The sequence below is a fragment of the Gavia stellata genome, chromosome 3, assembly GCF_030936135.1.
Source record: "Gavia stellata isolate bGavSte3 chromosome 3, bGavSte3.hap2, whole genome shotgun sequence".
Taxonomy (NCBI): domain Eukaryota; kingdom Metazoa; phylum Chordata; class Aves; order Gaviiformes; family Gaviidae; genus Gavia; species Gavia stellata.
Window position 1 is genome coordinate 29364149 of NC_082596.1, and position 22269 is coordinate 29386417.

Sequence of the window (22269 nt, forward strand, 5' to 3'; positions counted from 1 at the left end):
AGCGATTTGCAGAATGTAGTCTAAATATGAATGGGTGTTTTCCAAAGCTTGTTGAAGAACTGCAGAATTCTTGTATAGCTTGTTGTCAGGCATTCAATATTGCTTTTTGTGTATTGGAAATAAAATCAGAAATTCCTCAAATCTGGTACTGAACATGAAAGTGTTTTGAATATGACAAACTCTGAGTGGGGAGCAATGCTTTTGCCCTTTCTTAAATACATTACCACAGACACAGCAGCAACTTGGCTGAGGGGCTCAGCTTGTCCTGAGGTGGGTCCATTGGAACCAGCTGGAAACAGCTGGAACTGGCTGTGTCCGGCACAGGGCAGTCCTGGCCTCCCCTTGCAGATGCTGACCCTGCAGCTCCCCCCTGCCAGTACCTGGGCACCGACACCCAACACAAACAGCCAAAGTATGCATTTGGGAGAAAGTAAATAAAGGAAGCTTATAGAGAAGAAAAGAAATTAAAAGATAAAATAAAGGAGGAGAAACTCTGCATCTTGGATCTACCACTGTGCAGCACTAGAAGTGGGAAAACTGGTGTGCAGCTGCTAGTACTTCATTGAAATTACTACAAAAAGTCAGGAGAGGTTTCAGAGGGATTACCAATGTTTTGGCTAACAGACCATACTTTGGAATTTGATGTTGAACGTAAAGGAAGTATTTTTGCTCCAGCTTCATAGTTCCTCTTGTTAGAGCCTGTCGTCCTGGTGGTGCATAAACCAGAATCAGACTTTGGATGAGCAAGAGTGCATATTACAATTTTCTTATATATAGTGTTCATGAAGGACATCTATACAGCAGTTTAGCAATGAGCGGGAAAAAAAGAGGTTTGTCTTGTGAAGAGAGTCAGAGTGTATATGGAGTGCCATAGCCCTTTGGCTCCTTTGGAAAAAGAAATGTTATTTTTTGTATTTTTCCTGATCTTTGAAGCCTGATTTCTGGATTGCTGTGGCTTTAGGTAAGCAAAGATTTCATAAATAAAATCACTAGATAAATTTTCCTCTTGAAAATGTATTTACACCAGTGAACTTTTCATGTCAGTGGCTTAGCTGAAGATAGACACTTTAAAGCAGGCTCAGTGTAGTACTTCCCATAAACAACAAATGGGTAAGTTTACCAGTTTTTTACTTGCTCCTGCTGTTAGTTCTTTTGCTCGTGGTGTTGGTTAGCATTAACATGTTGTTAAGAAAAAGAACAAGATCATAACAAACAATGGCTTTAATGTGTCTGGAGGAGTGCTTCGGTGTCTGATTAGATGCCAACAATAAATCGTAATTAACAGTGGTTAATAAATTGCATCAAGGAAGTACATTCCTTGCTTGGGAATGTAAGGAAACAACAGAACTAGCAACAGCATTTGGTGATGTTTTTGCATACCTTTGTTTTGAATCCGGTGAGTTGGTCTCATCTCCAGTGAGGAGATGATCAGGAGGTTCAGGATCTCACCATAGGAGGTGCTGAGGTTTTCCTGAGTGGTGTTAAATGCTCTGCCTTCTCACAGCAGTTCTCAGACCACATTTTTACCCTATTACAACCATGCTATTGTCTCAAACTCATTAGGAAAGATGAATTGTTTCTAGAAGTTCAAATAAGTCATCTTCAATGCATTATACATTCATCTGTTAATGAATGGATAACAGTCCTTTGTAGTTTTAAAGGAGATTTGTTTGTTCTTAATGTGAATCAGCTTAATAATTAGCTGAACTGAAGTATTCTGTGTGTGTATAGAATAGCCCATTTAGTTAATTGTTTCCTAAAATGAGCTAGATTGGTAGCATCCATTTAATGTCTGATTCCAGTCTCACTAGAGTCAATTGTTTTCTGCTGTTGAATTAAGTAGGAACTGAAGTAGGGCTGATATATATGTTTCCTTGCAAATTCTATACTGAAAAACAAAGTGAAACAGAAAAGAAAAATAATTTCAGCAATCATTCTCATAGACAAATTGTGCTAATATTTTTTCTACATTTAATTCCCCTGGACTGTAACTTCTTTTTTCTGCTCCATGAAAATTATTTCACAGAAATTTGCTCAAAAGCATTTTATTCTTTTTTTTTTCCTATTTTGTGCAGTTGTGTCCTTTGAGTTGAATGCTATAAATTCCAAATTTGGAATGTTGAAAATGGATGCTATTAAAGAAATAGTGGAATTCCCCAAATGAGTAGGAACAAAGCCTTTAATCCCACATGCTGCAGGCCCAAGTATTACCATCACTGAGATCCCCTGGTGAAATTCACAGGAACTGATGAAGTAGATGTGGAAAAGTGCCTTTGGAGATTGAATCAAGATTTTTAAAAGGATACTTCCAGTTTATTTTGACTTAGATACAATAACTATTCCTTGAATTTCTCAAATTCAGGAAGTTTCTTTATACTCCCATAAAAGTGTGTAGCAGGGGAACTTCCTTCTCTCCTGGATCACAGTCTTGAAATATAGTCTCTGCAGGTTCTGTCCTCTGGTAAGTTTCTCTGTATATAATTGGAACTCTTCTTTCTCTGTAAGAGAGTAATTTAAAGTTACTAAACAGTATATTATTTACCACTGACTTTTTTTTGCAATACTCAGATGGGAAAAAATCAGACAGCTATTCATTTGTCTGAATGTATCAGTCTGCCGCTCCTGCTTTGCATAGCGGCTGTGTATGTTTAATCTTCCATTGACAAAAGACTTGCTTTTTGCACATGAGCAGAGGTAGCTTATCAGAGAAGACATGACCCAGTGTGAAACCTTGATGTCTTTTGTCAATAATATTAAGCTACAGTATTGATTGGAATTCAGCATTTCATTAACATTGAGTTAGGGTAGAGGTATTATATATATTTGCTTTTTTTTTTTGAAATTGAATAGGCCAAGCAGTGATCCTGTGGAATCTAGCCATAGCAAAACTTCTCTCTAGCAGCTGTAGATATTAAATTCTTCAGTTTTGCATCTCATTCATCTTTTGGTGGTGGAATATCCTCAACAGCACTACATAAATACTTTAACATCAAGTCAAAGTCTCAGTATTGACTGAGAGAAATTCACACAGATATTTGCTGTACAATGGGAGGGTTTTTCACAAATTACAGGGTTTTTCACACACATTTTTATAATCATAGTCAAAATATTATAATTTACAGTTGTGCTTTGTCCTTGTTTTTCACCTATCCCACTGTCTGCCTTAAATCTTTTCCTGCCTTGTGTATCTACAGTGAGTTTTAAGATTCGTCGTAAAACCATCACAAAACCTAATTTCTGCTAAAGTCAGCTTAATCTTCATCTCCAAGTAGTTACAAAAGTTACCACTTGAAAGGTTTCTAATTTTTTCTTCTTTCTAGCTCTTTGTAGATTTTTTAGAATGTCTGTCACATTGGGCAGTCTTTCTGTTTTTAGTGGGTATGATTTGGACCTCTGAGTCAGAGTGTCACATGTTGTTACAGAATTGCAGATAGAGTTCATTAGGTATAAAATAAGGGGCAGAGCTCTAGAGATTTTGTAACAAATTAGGGTTTCATTGGTGGCAATGGTTGTTGGTCCAGTATTGCAGGAGAAAATGAGGTGCTGAGAGAAGAAAACTCCATCAATTTTGCACTAAAAACTCCACTAGTTTGTGTATTATGGATGAACTGAAATATCTGGAGACTGTTTTTAATTCTCCTACCCATCAGATGTGTTCCCTAAGGAACCTGAAAGATGTTTAAGGTGAAAATAAATGCCGAAATTGAAATTAATTATTCATAGGAGTACAGATTTAAACATTCATTTGAAAAAAAAAAAATTAGATGGCAGCAATGCTTACAAGCATCAAATAGAAATAAATAAAAGGAAAGTTACAAACTTCTTGGTTTAGAAACTTTGCTAAAAGAGCTCATAGAATCAAACATGAAGAACAATTTAACACAATCATCACTAAAGAGCTAAAATTGGTTTATTGTAAGACTAGGAGGAGACCGCATCTAACAATAAAGTATGAAAATTATGCATTATGAGCTAGATTTTTGACTCTAATACACTCTTCCATTCAATATTCTCCAAGTTGATAATAAAGTGCTTTTATGAGGAAGGTATTTGCTATGATCATACACAGTGTACTATATTTTAGTCCCTTCATCTAATCAATGAGTTATCTATGCATAGGAAAAAATACCTAGAGCATTTACTGACAGTGCAGAATAATTTATGTATAACCTCTGTTCCGTCTGTTTTCTCTAAAAAGCTTTATTGTCTTTTTTCTCAGAAGTATCCCTTCTTCTAAATAAAACAAATTTCATAACACTCAATTTGAGTGACTGCTCCTGCTTCTTCATTCTACTATTATTCTTTATCCATAACAGTGTTTCTGAAACAGCTTACAGTCTCTCCTTACTCAATGCCCATTTGCTGATTCTTAGATATATTGCTCACTTTTCAATTCAATTTTGAATTTTTATTTTGTTTCAGTTCTGCTTTTTGAACTGGGAATAATTGTCCAAGTTTAATTTCTTAGTATGTCTGTAGTCATAATATTCAATGATCCATTATTATGCAAGATTCCAGCTGCACAGGAGTGATCCATATATTTGGAGCTATTTGGTAACTACAGATGCTTACAAAAAGGCATTTGCTAGCCAGCAAGGAAAGGCACTAAAAGCTATGCATTCCATGTATGTGTCTGTCAGGCTTGGAATTGGAGAGCATGTGACAAGTCATGTGTTCAACCTGTCTGCAGGAGTTAATGTGTTTTGGGGAAATAAAATAATTAAAAGTATATTTAACCAATACAGTGGGAAAGACAAACAGTTTTTCAATACACAGTATTTCTCAAAAGAGACAAAATTATGTTTATTCAGGATAACCAAATACACCGAGACGTGTTTTGTCAGAGAAACTGTTTCAAGCTATTTACTTCAAGTGTGAAAGAGCTTTCTTAGAGTGAATACACTTTCTCTTGGACTATGCCTCTTTCAAATTTCAGTAATAGCTGAATTGTGTTGAAAACACATTTTCAGTAATTGTACCTGTTTATCAAAATGCAGATTATAAAATTGCTGGTAAATATAGCTTTGTTTAAGAGAAATTAAGTACATTTAGTTAAATGTGCTGAAATGTTCCATACTTTCTATAAGCAGAGCCTATCCCATCTGATACTGCAGAAAGATCCTTGGCATGCTTTAGAGCCACATGCTAGAGTTTCTTAACTTGAGTTCCAGAGTTGAACTCTGGCAGTCTAAAACTGTTGAGTCCAGTATGTTCATAGGAAAGTCAGCCAGGAAAATTAAATTTACATAAACAAATTATTCTATCAACCTCTGCCAACATCTACCTTTCCCAATCTTATAAATGACCCAGACTTTCAGTTCTGCTTTCAGACATTTCCAGATATTTGCTGATTCTTGTCCGTCTGGCTATCTCTAAAAATACATCTATTGGCAAATCATGTTCCTGCTTCTGTCTGTTTAAATAAGATCATAAAAAAGGTAAAATTATACATTTCCAAAATTTTAGTTCTGTGGAACCCTGTAAGGTCCTTACTGATAAGCAATACCCCATTGTTCATTATTATTTCAATGGCATGTACATCTGCTGAAAACAGAGCAGAAAAATAAGAAGTCTATGGGATTCCATCAGCAGAAGAGAGAGCATGATATATCATGTTCACAATTATGCTTCAGAATGGAATATTTAGACATTAAAGGCAATGGCACAGGAAGTTCTTATTTCAAGCCACAGATCCTTTATACTTAATATTGGCCAGATGTGTTACAGTATAGAAATGTTTCCTGAAAACAAGCAGAAGGATTTAGTCTACAAGGTGGTTTTAATATGAAGCAACAAAGATCTTGGATTAGATCTTGCAGTCAAAGTGCTACTATTCGCGGTGATAAAGAAAAAGAAGTAAAGTGAATGAAGGCTAAACACCAGTAAGCAGCTGTGACTGTTGCTGACTGCTTATGGCTTTTCACTCTGTGGGTTGTTGAATTGTCATACACATTACTGCAGATAGCTGTGGATGCTCTAAGTTTGCATGTGTTCAGGAAGGAGCACAAAGTAAGGAGTAAAAGCCCATCAAGTGCTATTAATCACAAAGTTATCGCCTTTGGTTCAGGAGGTCCCTGAACCACAAGTGATGGGTGACTGGGAGAGTGTATCAGAAAGAACATGTCATTGCATGTTCCCTTTGTTTTTATTAGACTAGAATAGAATAAAATAGAATAGTGCAGTTGGAAGCGACCTACAACCATTGTCTAGTCCAACTGCCTGACCACTTCAGGGCTGAAGTCTTATCTGTTAATTTACTAGTGACTCCACTGGAGATAGGATACAGGCCTAGATGAACCCTGATCTGGCCCTGTGTGGTCATCCTTATGATTTTATGTTCTTTGCATTATGATTGGTTGAACCCAGGAGACAAAAGGTAGAGAATGGACGGATTTATCTCACTTGCATTTAAATGCCCACTTTGTACTTTGCAGACATCTAAACAGGAGTCAGATTTCTAGATTCCCTTTATAATCGGTGTAGAGAAGTAAACAAACAAGAGAAGCTTACCTTAGAATGTTTCTATGAAGGACCTTTATTGTGCCAGGTTCAGAGATTCTTTTCTAAACAGATTTTTACACTGTAGACATACAAATCTGATCAAATCAATTCTACTTATGTAACTCATTGAACACTAATCTAGTAGTATTAGTACAGAAGTAGTAGTCTCATTTCTTTGTAGAATTCGGGAATTAACAAGGTACATATTAAAAAAGGAAAAGATCTTGAAGGTTCATGATTTTTCATTATACCATTTTAGATACCATTTCTATTGGAAGTATATCTGAAATGACTGTAGTATAGAGTGGGGATCTTCTGTAATCAGTCTCAGGTGAAAAGGCCTGTGCCAGCCCAGGATGGATATGTATACACAGTAGCACCCTGCTGAATTAATTTCTTGTCAGATACCTTGAATTGTTTGATGTTGAAAGCTTATAGATACATAGTATTGACATTACCATGTATGTATATATATATTTAAAAACAAATTCCTGGGGCTATGCTGCATGAATCAAACATTACAGCTTTGCCATAATTGTATTATTGTGAAGATTTTAGTTGTGGTGTAGCAGGACAAATTATTGGTTTGCTAAGGAATTTAAGCAAAAAATAAATAAGAATAGTCTCACCGTTATGCTGCAAATTGCTAATATTAAATATGAAATACACAATTCAACATACAAGTCAATACCAAATGTTCAGAATATAATTTTATTGGTCCTGTTATCAAAATGAGTTAATGCAAATATATTCCACAAAACACTAAGGCTGAAACATAACTCATTCTCAAGAAAAGGATCTTTGTTGACTTGTTGATTTTACAGGTTTTGTTGCACTGTGAAATCTGTGTTCGTTACAGAGTCAGTTTCTTTCAAGAATGCATGTTTAGCCTCTTTACTGAGGTCATTCTACTAACACTTTGATATTATACCAGAAATCACCATGATGGGATAGTACTAGCCAGTAAGCAGTGCGTTACTGCCCAAACTAAATTGACTGCTTGCTACTCCAGCCACATTTATCTTAACACTTGGAAGTTTGTGAATTATGGAATATAGCCATAACTATTTAAAGTTTGGGGTTTTTTTGTTTTGCTTTTTTTTAAAAAAAAAAAAAAACCAAAAAACAGTCAATAGAATTGATTGACTAATTAGCAATGTAGTTTAAGTCTGATCAAAAAAAGATTATTCCTGTCATTAGAAACACAGAAATCCTTCTCTTGTAACACATTAATGTGTTTTGCAAGATCTGCTTTGGTGTATTAACTGAAAGTTGAGATTCATTAGCCAGCCTAGAATGGCATAAGCTTTGTCTATAGCACTCATGTCCAGACTTTCCGGAGTATGCACGTTGTATTGGGAAACTCCTGAAAGCCTGAACATTTCATTTACAACCTTTGTTCAATGAAGTGATTATGGGTGTACTTATGTCCTTTTGTATTCAGCTAAGTAGTCATCCTTTGTTCAGCTTTAAATATCTTGCTTATTTTGTACCCACAACTTGATCAATGTCCTTCTGAGTTGGTGGGCACTTTATGGGAGCTGGATATTTTCCTTCCTGCAACTAAACATTGTTTTCTGAGACATGCTTTTGCAACCAAATTCAGACGAATAAAAAGGGTTATCTCGGAGTGAAGAAAGACAAGATTGGAATATTCCAGTGTACTGAAAATAGTAACAGATAACGCAAACACTGCAGTTTTAAATCACTGCAGCTTGCTACTTGTTTGTCCTTTTTGTAAATTTTAGTAACTGATCTCTGAGATGCTGCCTGGCATTTACAGAAATTTGGGGAGGACAAAAGAACTGTTTGGCCTATTGAGGCTTATCATTACATTACATCATTCCTCCCTAAGTCATTCTTAAATTGATGATGTCTAAAAAATCTGACCTGAAAATCCATTTCAAGCATTTATTACTGTTTCAGTGAAAAAGTACTTCCAAATGTCTGCTTTGAGGATATTACCCCTAATTTTAATTTTTCAAAACCCTCTTGTCTTATCTACATACCATAATAAAAAATAACAGAGGTGGACATTATCCCTTCAGCATTCAGAACACATGCTTCAGTTAGGCCTTCCTAAATACTTGTATCTCTAAGTTGTACTCCCCCACTCTTGCAGTTCTCTTACTGGAATTTAGTCAATTAATCCTAAAAAATTGCTTTGCTGACCTTCCTTAATATATCTTACAATAAAAAAACAATGAAAGATGACAATAGGAATCTAATCAGATTAGAATAGTGCAACTGTGTTCCACTAGCAATGAAATAGCTAGACATGAAAAAATGTGAGGGATTTTATTAGTATTGTTTCCAGACAATTGCAACTTTTCAATATTTTTCAGGTTGTGTAAGCTATTCGAATTTTTTTTGATACTAAAGTTCTCAGAAATCTGGGACTCAAAACAATCTTTCGATCTTTCAATTTTAGACTCATTTTCTCACATGAATAAGGCATATTTTTGTATATATATTGAACTGTTTTGTATTTGTATGGCTAAAACTTTTTGTGGAGATGTATAAATTGTTGAGTCATTGGAAAGATAAGCAATTAAAGAGAGCTGTGATCTGAGGTTTGGAAAGGTGATGAATACAGTTCATCATCAGCCTGCTCCTGCAAAGTATTAATCTTCTCTCTAAGTTGTGCTATTTCCCATAAGAGCACAGATCTGTTTTGCTTGGCAAGTTGACCTATACAGAAAGAAGACTGAACTGCCATGTAAAACTATGACAGATACCTGACAGGATAGCACTTTCTTTATTATTTAAGGGGTTTTGTTTTATATAATATTAATGCTGTAAAAATGTGCAAATGTGTGTGGAAAGTTAAATACTGGCTTACCCCATCCTTCATCCCTAAATATTGGATGAACCGGAACTGTTGTTATTATAAGAGCTGCAGAGGTACAACAACAACATCTTTATCAAGGTGCACCTAATGTGTCACATACACATTTCTCAACTTGAACATTCTTCATTCCTCAACAATGCAACTTGTGTATGACTCTCACTTAAAGCAATAGCACATGCCCCAGGGATAAGCCATTTTAAATGGCAACAACCTAAGAGAGATCTACCAGGACACTGGATTTAGCACATATAACTGGTTGTAATATTAACTGGTTTATTTAATATTACATGGAAAGACTGCAAATCTTCACTACAGTAAAGCTGTCATCAAAGTGTAGTTCTTATTGGACTGATGTAGTAATGTTACAGCTGTATCTATCAACCTTTCACTGTTAGCAGCCACTGCAAAAAAATGGCTTGCAGAATTAGTTGATCTTCAAAGCTTGTCTGTAGTCCCATTATATTAGGTTTACGCATATACATATGGTTCAGTCTAAAAACACTTGCAGTCAGTCCACAAATTGGACTTACAGGAACTCCCTTATAGGAATGATGTTGAGAAAGTTGCATCATCTCGTACAGCACACTGTATGTTCTGCCGAAGGCTATCTACACCAACCACACAGTTCACATGGGTATTTTATTCCCACCTCAGAGAACAACTAGTTCTGACACATTTGTAAAGTGTGGATGTGACACGAATGCAAACACAATTATGGTTATGCAAACAGAGAAAGGTCATGCTCTAAAAATGCTAGGATAGTCTGTTCAGTATTTTCAAGACAGCAACTGAACACACATAAATGCCTCAAAGCATAGTAAGAGATGTATATTTGGTTTCCAGGATCAGTGGTTTTGGCGAGTCAGAAACAACAGGGTGATGGATGGATACCCCATGCAGATTACCTACTTCTGGAGGGGACTGCCTCCCAGCATTGATGCAGTTTATGAAAACAGTGAGGGGAATTTTGTCTTCTTTAAAGGTAAGAAAAGAAGAAAAGTAAGATTTTGTGTAATACTTTTGGCTGTGATGATTTGTTGGAACATATCTTGCTTATTTTTACTAATGATTTGTAAATCATATTACAAATAGGTAGCTAAATGAAGAGTAATGAGTTGTGTTTTCTCATTTTGGCAACTACAGCTTTAATTTATGATTACCCTTCAGAGTATCAGATCATTTACATATTCAGTAGAGATTTGGAAGTACAAATAAGAGACATAGCAAGGCAGTGATCTACTACGAAATCCTTTTTGAAAAATGTGGATTAGGAAGCAAGAATGAACACAATTCCTTTCCTTTTTTTTGTGGTTCTCTTTACTCTTCTTCCTTTTTACAAATGAAATTTACATATATTTAAATGGCATCTGTGCTACATATACCTCACTCTACTGCACTGTACTTATTTTATCTGAGAACTATGATGTTAGGAGTTTCAGGTGTGAAAAAGAAATATCTTTTTCATAGATGTGTATTTAGTAATTTTAAAGAAGCATAAACTCCAGAAAATATGTTGTATGGATTGAATTGTTGCTAATAATTCTTTTCAAAGTTTCACTCCAGGCATCAGCCATTCTTCAAAATTAAAGTTCTTGAACATGCATCTAATTTAGATTTAATGAGAAAATTATCCTATATGTTAAATAAATACCATTTAGCAATAAAAGAGTGAAACCCATGTAAAGTATATTTCACAAGATAATTTGAGAGAAGAAAGAAGAAACTGAATAGTTATATGAAAAATTATTCAGCTATTTAGTCTTGTGAGTGATTCACTTGTTAACTCATTACAAAAAAATATAATTTTTTTTAAGTTGTTATATCAAAAATGAATTCATTTTTACAAGTGGAATCATTAACAGGGAGATAGAAATAATATTTCATTCACTATGGAAAAATTATCATTTTGGGAATGCTAAATGGAAAATGTTTAACAACATGCAGAAACACTGCATAACAGTACAATGATGATGAAGTTTATGTTTTACTAATAGGGAAATTGTAATTTTTGTGTGAATTGTAAGGAAAATTACATTCCATATAGTACATTTTCTATTTACATGACTTCAATACAGCATATGCTTTTACTTCTATAGCCATAAAATAAATTTCATGTCATAAACTCCAGGAAGTTGATAAGATCAGGAATCACCTCCAAATGTCCATCCCACTGCTTGATTTTTGGGTCCATGTGTCATGGGAGGATACAAATATTATTCTGTAGATATTCCTTTGCTCATCACTGCTACATAGAGCAAAGGAACTACCCTGTGCATTCCAGATCTCCACCCTGAAAATGCTGGGATCCATTACCTGAGCTTCAGACAGAAATTATGAAGCTTAGTATTATACCTGCTTTATTTTCCTTCCCAGTGACCTCAAAATGTGTTTTATCATTATTTAACTCTTCACCCAATGTTGACTGACTCCTGTTACGTCTCAGAGGAACGGGTTGATTCAGTAGTCTGCAGGTTATAGATAACAAAAAAAAAGAAGGAGGAGAGGAATTTCTCTATTTCCTACCCAGGAAATTAAATAATCATGATTAATTAGAGCAATCAGAAGCAGCAGGATTGTGCACTTAGAAGTCAGAATATTGCATTCTTTTCCTTCCCCATCATCCCCACTTATGCTCTCTGATTTCAGACCATCTAGTTTTGTGCTTTCTAGCTGATATTATATGCTACTTGGATTTTCTGTTGCAGGTATTTTTCCACCTGCTTTCTTTTCAAAGTTCCTTCCATTATTTTTCCAGTGATATTTGTATTGTCCCTTTGTTTGCCAAAGTCAAAAGTCCTCGTATTTCCTTGTGTGATTTTTCTGAAGTTTTTCTTCTCTGCCACTTGCTCTTCATGATTTCCAATATCTACCTGATGGTGTTTGTCTATCAGTGTAATCCATGTTTTCCACTGCCACAGAATCAATAGGTCCAGCTGAGTCTTTTGCATGTGTGTCCTTGAACATTCCTGTTAAGCAAGGATCTCAGCTACCTTGTGGAACATGATTGCAGAGTCCTGTATAAATGGACTAGGTAACAATCATTGTCTCGTTTCTTCCATTCCCTGACAAAATTTCTTCCTGGGAAGAGAGTATATGTCTTATTTCCAAAGGTGTCAGAAATAGACAAGTTGATTGTTGCTAAGACGATGAGCAAGTAGATCATGTTATCCAGGCAGTGTGCTTTACCAATCTAAAACTGGTCAAGCCAAGTAAGTTCTAGAAGGAGCTTTAAATCTGAAGACTGGCATATAGATGTGTTCACAAAGCACATATCTGAGCCAATATTTACATCCATTATTCAGAGAAAAAATAGAAAAGATGGAGTGAGTGCCATCACAGAGCTTGGACTATGTGCTCCTCTCAGAAAACATTTTCCAGATCACTTAATTTTAAGACTGGTGAGTTCTTCATGGCAGAAAAGTGTGGTATTTGAGTGAAGATAGCATTTACTTGCAGATTTTTAAATAAAGTCTCCAAAACTTCTTCGCAAGGTATCAGTAACATCAATGTCCTCTAAGGTATAGTCTTGAACCTCTGGTGCATGCTGGAGAAACGGGTCAGCATGTAAATATCCTCACTTCAGAACAGCCACTGCTTCTCCTGCAGATGCTCAAAGGAAGGTTCCAGGCACACCTTCCATCTCCATTGTGCTCTTTCACTCACTTTGGAGGCTTTTTTACTAGTGTGAAACAGGACCTCCTGTGACTGACTGGTTTTTCACTACTGCTCCTGTGGAGCAGTATCTCTACGCTCTGAGGAAAGTGAAGAAAGAAGTAAGCCAATTTACTCATCTGTGACTGCTAGTGAGTAATTGCCATCTGGCTTCTCTTTACATGCCTACACTGTCATAAGTTCAGGATAAACAGTATTCTGTTAGGCCAGTGACATTTTTAGGATGCACTCAGGATAAACCTTATGAACAATCCTGGATTGAAGCATTCTGTTTATATCTTTAGAAATCCACAAATCTCATTTATTTTCAATAATTTATGCTCTATTTGATTTGTTTCAATCCTTGTCTTTCAGGATGGCAAACATCAAATTTGAAACAGATGATTTAAATTATGAAACAGATTTATATCTTTATTACTTTTTTTATTAGCATTAGATTTTTCCTCCCTTTGTGTATACAGTTGGATTCATGATATTAGTAGACTTCTTCTTTACAGTAGTAGAAGCATAGATTAATAAAGGTATAAAAGTATTTAAAAACTAATATTTTTTTAAAATGGGAGTTATGTTGTAAAAAATGAGCCATATGCAAATGATATAATATGGCAGCTCAGGATGGAACATTTATTTATGAATCTTTGAAACATCTCTGTAGCTTATGTTTTTGATATGAGAAATTTAGTTATTCTTAACTTGTGTTAATAAAATCTATCAGTGTATTTATACCTATTTGACATTACTCTCCTGAGAATACTTGAGGAGCCTGTGAGGTCATGCATAATGTGTTAGATGTCTATAGAAAATCAAGCTGAATCAAGTTCAAGACTATTGGATCAAGTGTCTTCTTTGGTTTTGAAATTTCATTGGTTTTGATTTTTTTTAAAAAAATACCATTTTAACTTTTATTTCCTTTCTTGGGTTTTTTTTTTTTAATTAATATTTATTAACACAAGGAAAAACAACTGTAAAAATTCAGTAGCATGCTTGTACTGCAAAGTGATGCTTGCTCATTTCGGGTGGCTTAAGGTACTTGGCCTGCCTCCTTGTGCCCCATAATGCTCATAAAGTACATAGCAATCTGGTGGATGTCTGCTTATAAAAAGCAGATGTTTACATTCTTCTCATTATTCACTGCTGGTGTCCATGCTGAATGATAATAAGATGGCACCAGAATGATACTTTTTTCTTTTTTTTTTTTTTAATGAGGAAATGTGAATAGTAAAATTTATTCTGTGTACCTGTGGGAATTTATATGGTGCTAAAAATGAAATTGCCAAGCCATCTGCACTGCTGAATGTTATGGTAAACCAAATGTAGCAATAGAAAGGCTGCTGTAAAACTCATACTACCAGTGCCACCATCATAACTTTCAACTGCACTTATCCTACTGCTTAACAGTTTTATTTTGAAAAATAGATTTACTATAGTGTCAGATCATGGAGCAGAGAAATGACAGAAACTTAATGTGGGAAACAGAGAATGAGAAAAAAGGAACCATGAATAGCAATTTGGGGATACTAGTAAGAAGATACTTGATCCTGTCTTGAAAGACCAAAATTAAGAGCAAGGGTGACTGGCGGAAAAAACCCTTCAGAATTAGATATTAAAATTTTAACTGGTTTCAATTGAATATAATTCCTAAAAGTTTTGAGAATTTATCTCATTGCTGTAACACTTACACTGATTATACACCATATCCCACACAGGTCTTGCACTACACTCACATCATAAATGCATATAACATGAACAAAAAATTTGGTTGCTGACAACCCATCAGCACAACTGTTCAGCATTCTGATTCTACAAGGAAGAACTACAGTTGTTAAAAACTGCATAATTGTTTGCAGTAGTCAGTAGGTAGTTAAATAGTCTGAAGAATATCTGGAATTAAATATTCAATATTTTAAGTGAAGCATAGCAATTCAGGTACCCTTTATTTCCAGTAATTTTTTAGAATGTCAAAGATAGATGTTGAGAGACTTCAAATAATTGCAGTCACAGTTTATCCTTCTCAATTGTTTCCCTACAGTGATGATATTTAACAAAGCATTATTGCAAAAAGTAAGACATTTTGACTTTTTTTATCACTTTCTTCATTCTCAGCTTGTGACCTTACCATTCTGTTTGTTATTATATTAGATCTTACATTAGGGAATAAAAGCAGAGAGATGAAACATCCTAAAGGTTGGCCAGACTTCATGAAACATGTGGTGCTTTATTCGCTGTGAGAATAACAAACCCACCAACCAGACCTTAAAAAACAACTTTGTAAAATAAATACAGTGATGATTTCTGCCAAGGGCATAGGTTAGGACTCTGAACAAGCATTAGTTATCTATAAGATGGCTCAAATTATAACTATTCTATTTTTGTCATATATTCTTTATTTCCATTATAACCTCAATTAATGAAGTGTATTGACTATTTACTAGTGGAAGTGGAATATGAGCTAAATGAAAGCATACTAACAAGCATTAATTTTTAATACATTTTAAGATACATAAAAATAAGTTAGAAATAAAAGGAGCTAATTCTCATCACAGTCAGATATCTTTTGCACTGATTTTCAACTTTAAGTCCTCTTAATATCTGGTTCTGAGTTTGAAAGCTTCTCATTTTTTAGGACTTTTCGAAAATCCTCTGATCAACAGCCACCCACTTTCCTCCAGCCTGGGGGACAAAAGATAAACAGAAAAAAACCCCACAACAACAAATCACCTAAAAACCCCTGAAACAAACAAACAAAAGAAACCAAAGTGAAAACTGTCAGCCAGATGGAACATTTGGATTTCTTACATACAGTCCTTCCCATTAACAATCAACACAGTTGTAACAGACTAAACATGTCTTCCAAAGCAAATGTTAAATACAATTCCCTCTAGTTAGACTCAATAGAAGTCTTGCCCACATATGTTAGAGCTCACAATGCCCTCCTGTCTTCATAAAATACAGTTAAATTTACCTTTTCTTTATTTACCCAGAAAGAATTTACTTCTTAGTAAGAAATTATGCGAAGAAGAGTTTAGGTTCTTAAGTCTTGCGCTGCCACATCTACACTTCCCTTCTACTTCAGTATATCTGAATATGGAACAAATACCTGGCTCAGCGGTGCTGCCACTTGTAATGGTGTGTGCTCAACCTTTGTTTATTTTTGTATGACCTCATCTTGTTAATAGCTAAGTTTAACTTGTTGGGTATGGCTGATAATGATCTATTCCTAACAACTGCTGTTACTTTTATTCCTTGTGAGGCACAGAGAAACGCAATGGCATTACATACATCACAGCATATGCCTCTCAATGCTGTGCAACAGCTGTCATTTTGAATGATCTTCTGAAACAGAAATGAGCTGGCTCAGTATCATTCACTGGATGCCATCTGTTGTTCACACCATAAGTACCAACTAGTAAGGTCCAAAACGCATGACTTCTCTTATTGTTGCATTTGAAACTGCCATTACCATCTGAAGCCTTCTGTGTCCAGTCACATGAATTGGCAACAGTATAAACCACATGGGAGGAGGGACAGTGAATGACTAAAGATGCTCACCCCTGTCATGATTAAACCCTGTAAGTGAATTTTGTAAGGTATCTCAGGAAAGGTAAATGTCAGGTTAGCACAGACCTTAATCCCAGGTCAATACAGACCTCAGCTTTCCATGACTGTTCTTCAGAGATCTCTGTGTTTCTTTTATTTTCAGTACTTCAGATGGCTCTGTACATACTTACTCTTTGAACCCTTTCTTCCTTCAACTGGCAGAAGGAAGAAGATAGATCTGTTGAGCAAACTGTAGTGTCTGTTCTTGGAAGTGGGTAACAAGCAGCTGTAAAGAAGCTGATAAAAAATTTACTCTGGAAACCCAGCATGGGAGGGCCTGAAACCGTATCCCTTCTCCTAATTAAAACTGTAATAAAATGAAAACATGCTTTAAACCACTACAGTACAAACAGGGAGATTAGAACACCCCTCCCTTTAAAGAAACATTTAATACTACTGAGGAATAGCTAAAATATAAAACCAACTGCAAAACAGCCCTCTGGATTTTCCATCTTGGTGACTCTGACATACACCTGATCCTAGATCTTTGGGATAATATTACAATTCCTTATAAAATATTTATACAGCACAGTCCCTTAACCTCCTAAGTCTGTGTAATAGCCTGCCTAGCCTTACAGGTAAGTACAATGGCTAATATGAACTATCTCTTAGGATCTCTTTCCAAATGTGCTTTAGCAAAATATATTTTCAAACTTTTCCCCTTATATTTTAAATATCATCATCATAAATAACAATGAATAGACCAAAGTGAAGTATCCAGTAGGCCAATCCAATATATATGTTCATGGATCTTCTCTAGACCTGTCTGTGATGTAACTCAGAAGGGTCTACATAATGTTAAAGAGTATCTTCTCCTTTGGTGTTATTATTACTAAAAATAGCAATGCTTTTTGGAAACACAGATGAAGGTGGTGCTTAGAAGAGACAATAAACACATGGTTCCCACACAACAGAGCCTATAGTCTAGCTCAGAAAGAGTGTCCCTGTGGCCTAGATGACATAATGCACAGAGAAGACAGGCCTCAAAGCAAGCTTTTCAGACAAGCACTAAAATACAAATTATACTCCCTTTTCCCTATTTCTAGGGGGCATATGAGGATCTTTATTCCCTTTTTTTCAGCCAAAGCTGTGTTTGAAAGAGAAGTCTCTACTGAAAAGACACAGGTGAGAAACGTATTTTGAAGAAGAATTAGAAGAAAGCGAAAATGTAAAAAGGAGAAGATAGTTGCAAGAATAGGACAGGAGGCACAGTATGTTGAGAAGACCCTAGTAAAGAGGCTGGAGGACAACACAGCTATTGGGGAAAGTGTTAGACTAAAGGCTTAATATGAGATGATGAACCAGGTGAGATAATTGTGGAAGTGTTCAGTGAAGAAGAAGAGCTTGGCTAGGAAGCTACAGCAAACTGAAGCTGGGAAACTGGAGTTGTGGGATGGTGAGGTGTGGTGGGTTGACTCTGGCTGGACACCAGGTGCCCACCAAAGCCATTCTATCACTCCCCTTCTCAGCTGGACAGGGGAGAGAAAAATGTAATGAAAGGCTCATGGGTCAAGGTAAGGACAGGGAGATCACTCACCAATTACTGTCATGGACAAAACAGACTTCACTTGGGGAAATTAGTTCAATTTATTACCAATCAATTCAGAGTAGCATAATGAGAAATAAAAACAAATCTTAAAAACACCTTCCCCCCACCCCTCCCTTCTTCCCGGGCTCAGCTTTGCTCCTGATTTTCTCTACCTACTCCCCCCAGTGGCACAGGGGATGGGGAATGGGGGTTGTGGTCAGTTCATCACACATTGTCTCTGCCTCTCCTTCCTCCTCAGGGGGAGGACTCCTCACACTCTTCCCCTGCTTCAGCGTGGGGTCCCTCCCACAGGATACAGTCCTCTTTGAACTTCAACAACGTGGATCCTTTCCACGGGCTGCAGTTCTTCATGAACTGCTCCAGTGTGGGCCCCTTCCACAGGGTGCAGTCCTTCAGGAGCAGACTGCTCCAGCATGGATCCTCCATGTGGTCACAAGTCCTGCCAGCAAACCTGCTCCAGCATGGGTTCCTCTCTCCATGGTTCCACAGGTCTTGCCAGGAGCTTGCTCCAGCTCCATGGGGTCCCATGTGGTCACAGCCTCCTTCAGGCATCCACCTGCTCCGCTGTGGGGTCCTCCATGGGCTGCAAGTGGATATATCTGGTCCACCGTTAATGTCCATTGGCTGCAGGGGGACAGCCTGCCTCACCGTGGTCTTCACCACGGGCTGCAGGGGAATCTCTGCTCTGGCATCTGGAGCACCTCCTCCCCCTCCTTTGTCACCGACCTTGGTGTCTGCAGAGTTGTTCCTCTCGCATATTCTCACTCCTCTCTTCTCTGGCTGCTGTTACACAGTTGTTCTTCCCCTTCTTAAATCTGTTATCCCGGAGGTGCTACCACCATCACTGACTGGCTCGGCCTTGGCCAGCAGCGGGTCCATCTTGAAGCCAGCTGGCATTGGCTCCATCAGACACAGGGGAAGCTTCTAGCAGCTTCTTACAGAAGCCACCCCTGTAGTCCCCCCTGCTACCAAAACCTTGCCACGCAAACCCAATACATGAGATAAGCTATCCAGTTATAAGAGAGAGCACAGCAAGCATCCTCTCCAAAACCAGGTACAGGGGGGCTATACTACAAAACACTGGTGCAACTGCTGCTTCTATAGACATGCATTCCCCTATATAGACAATATATTTAGCTAGTAACTGCAACAGTAGTGGTTCAACCATGGAGCATTGCTGTCTAAGAGGCACTAGGCTATTATTTGTATTTAAGACACATTAGGTAACTTGAGATTTGTGTAGACACTGTGCTAAAACCAGCTAGAGTCGTACAACTACCTTGTATTATCAGCACGTAATAAGTCATTTGGGTGGTTTTGAATGATTTGTCACCCACAACCAAAGGTTAAATCTTATTGCCACTGGTACTAAAGGCAACCCTCCATTAATTTCAGAAACACAAGGTTTTCACCTGTGGGATTCAGAACCTCAGTTTGCTGTCTTTAGGCCGCACTGAAGAAAATATTATTAAAAAAAATATTTTAAATTCTATTGTCATTTCAGAAATAATCTATACATCCTTCATAATCAATTTAACTTCTTGAGGAGAAGGAGAGTACAGAGTAATAAAAGTATATGGTCTCTATGAGGATAGAGGTTTCTATTTTTTATTTATTTACATGATTTCTTACCTCATTTTGTCTTAAAATTCACTCTTTCCTCATGAAATGTAGATTTGTTGTGTAGTGTTGCTGTAAATGTATTACATTATCAACAACAGAGCCTCTTGACATGAGTTCATTTTCATTCTGGGTTTGATCCCTATATAATCAGTATCAAAATATTCTGGAGGCTTATTGAATGAAAGGTGCTTTATAAATGCAAGGTATCTGTAAGGCATATTTAATTTTGCATTATCTGCAGTGATAGAACATTTTTCATTTCATTGGCAGAACCACTATAGCCTTTTGGGAGTCTTTCTTATTTCTTAGGAGTGTATTATTATTAATACTGAGAGTACTGAAGACTAACACACATGTATATGTATGCTTCTGTACAGGTAACAAGTTTTGGGTTTTCAAGGACACTACTCTCCAGCCAGGTTATCCTCATGATTTGATAACACTTGGAAGCGGAATTCCTTCCCATGGCATTGATTCAGCAATTTGGTGGGAAGATGTTGGGAAAACCTACTTCTTCAAAGGAGATAGGTTGGTATAGGTTTTCTGCAAGGAAGTAATTTGGTGGATATCAGCTAAGTGTGTTAATGTTTTCCTCCGTTTCTCAAAAGAAGTCAAGCCACTTAAATAGTTCATTTTCTGTGGATGGAATTAACTCCTCCTGTATAGAGGGCCATTCTGTTTTCACATTTCTTATAACATAAATTATGTTTTTGTGAACATACTGAAATGAATATATGTATATCCAGTGGAAAAGTTATGTTTTAGAAGACAGCAGGCAAGTCACAGTCATGGCAAATTCAAACTTAAATATTCAAAGTAATGTAGTTATGCACATTCTTACCTGCTCCTATTTATCCACATTTCTAAACCCTAGCACGTAAACAGGCAAGGCATGATCCAAAGCTGTTTAAGGTCAGTGAAAATGACTTCTCTGCTACTATTTAAAAATGAGGTAAGAAAGGGAAATGACAGCTAAACCAGGAAGCTGGAGAACAATTTGAGCAATTCCCTAGGAATTATTTTAAAATAAATCTTACAGTTACCTTCAGAAGTGACACTTATTTTTATGATTAATAAAGAACAGAAAAAATTGTAAAATCTGAGTTATTCTCCAGTCCTGAAATAGACTTGCACTAGTCACTTGGTGTTTCTATGTCTTCATTTCCCGGTCTGTAAAAATAAGGGAAAGAATATTTGTCTGCTTTATAGAAATGTCACAACAACTCATTAATTTTTGAAACCCTGCAAGTTATCTGAATGATGGATTTTACAGGTTTTCAGGATGTTACTATGTTTGTTGATTGATATTTCACTGTGCAAATTCTGAGTGCGCAGAGACATTTTATTCTTTATTAATAGTCATAATGTTTGTATTAGTATTATTAAAAGTATGATGACTGCTGTTACTGTGTGGTGCTTAGGATTCTGAGACACTAATAGTATTCATGGAGCACTTCAGAAATTAATTTAATGTACATCATAGAATATGTTTAGCACACTACAGTTGATAATTTTTAGCAGTATTGTAATAATGCACTACAGATTGCCACAAACAATTTTATTGTTAAAGCTTTAAAAAAAAAAATAAAATTTCTTCAACACTCATAATGAGGAAAGTAGCTAACTAAGTAAAATTTTTGTGGAGTTTGAAAACTAGGTATCATTTCAAACAATTTCCATAATGAAGAAGAAAGCCACCTAAATGGTTGAGTAGATTCCCATGGTTGAGTAGATTTTTAAAAAAATATAAGTTCATTTTCAGGTAGTAATTTTCTACCTCTACACTCCTGGGAAAGTATGTACGGTAGGAATCTTATGTGACCTGTACTTCCTTTATGCTTTATTCAGCAGTGTCCTTTTATATTTCCACGCACAGGCAGTTACTTCTAGTCAAGACTTTCCTAAGACACTAGTGGTAGTAACAGAAGACAAAAAGAACTACCAGAGAAAATATTTATTGATGGAGAAGTTGCTACTTAGAGCTAACAAGCACAATGACACTCAGCAGGATATAAATGCAATACAGCATGTTAGAAGAAAATCAAACAACATGAACCTTGCAGAGATAATTGAGCTATTACAGGATATTGACCACCAGTGGGAATAAACCCATATGCTACTAAGCTTCTCAATGTGTATTGTTTATATGATAATTTTTTCTTAATGTAAAGTTAAAGTTGAATTCTCCTGTTGGTTTTAGTAGTATGTGTAAGTCTACTATAGGGGTGGGTCTTTTCCCAAAATAAATGTAGCTTCTCGGTGGCAGGAGGTAGGAATGAAAGGGAACCAAAAAGTTACGCCAGTGTCAAAATAACAAAGTATGTTCCTCCTTATGTAACTCAAGGACCTGTATACTTACTTTGTTTTGACAGTAATTTGTAGTTAAGGAGCTCCAGGTCAGAATCTAGACAGAGTTAAATGTCCCAGAACAGTGGTATACATAAAAAAGTTAGAGCAATAGGATACAAAGCATCAA

At 36.3% G+C, this 22269-nt stretch overlaps 1 protein-coding gene across 1 annotated transcript in view; it reads left to right on the forward strand.

The window, feature by feature from the left end:
* MMP16 (matrix metallopeptidase 16) overlaps window positions 1-22269 on the forward strand; it is a 183252-nt gene that overhangs the window by 151534 nt on the left and 9449 nt on the right. Inside the window, exons 7-8 of the mRNA XM_059815306.1 lie at window positions 10196-10334; window positions 20171-20321. Of these exons, the coding sequence (XP_059671289.1) occupies window positions 10196-10334; window positions 20171-20321 (290 nt within the window). The remainder of the gene's footprint in view (window positions 1-10195; window positions 10335-20170; window positions 20322-22269) is intronic.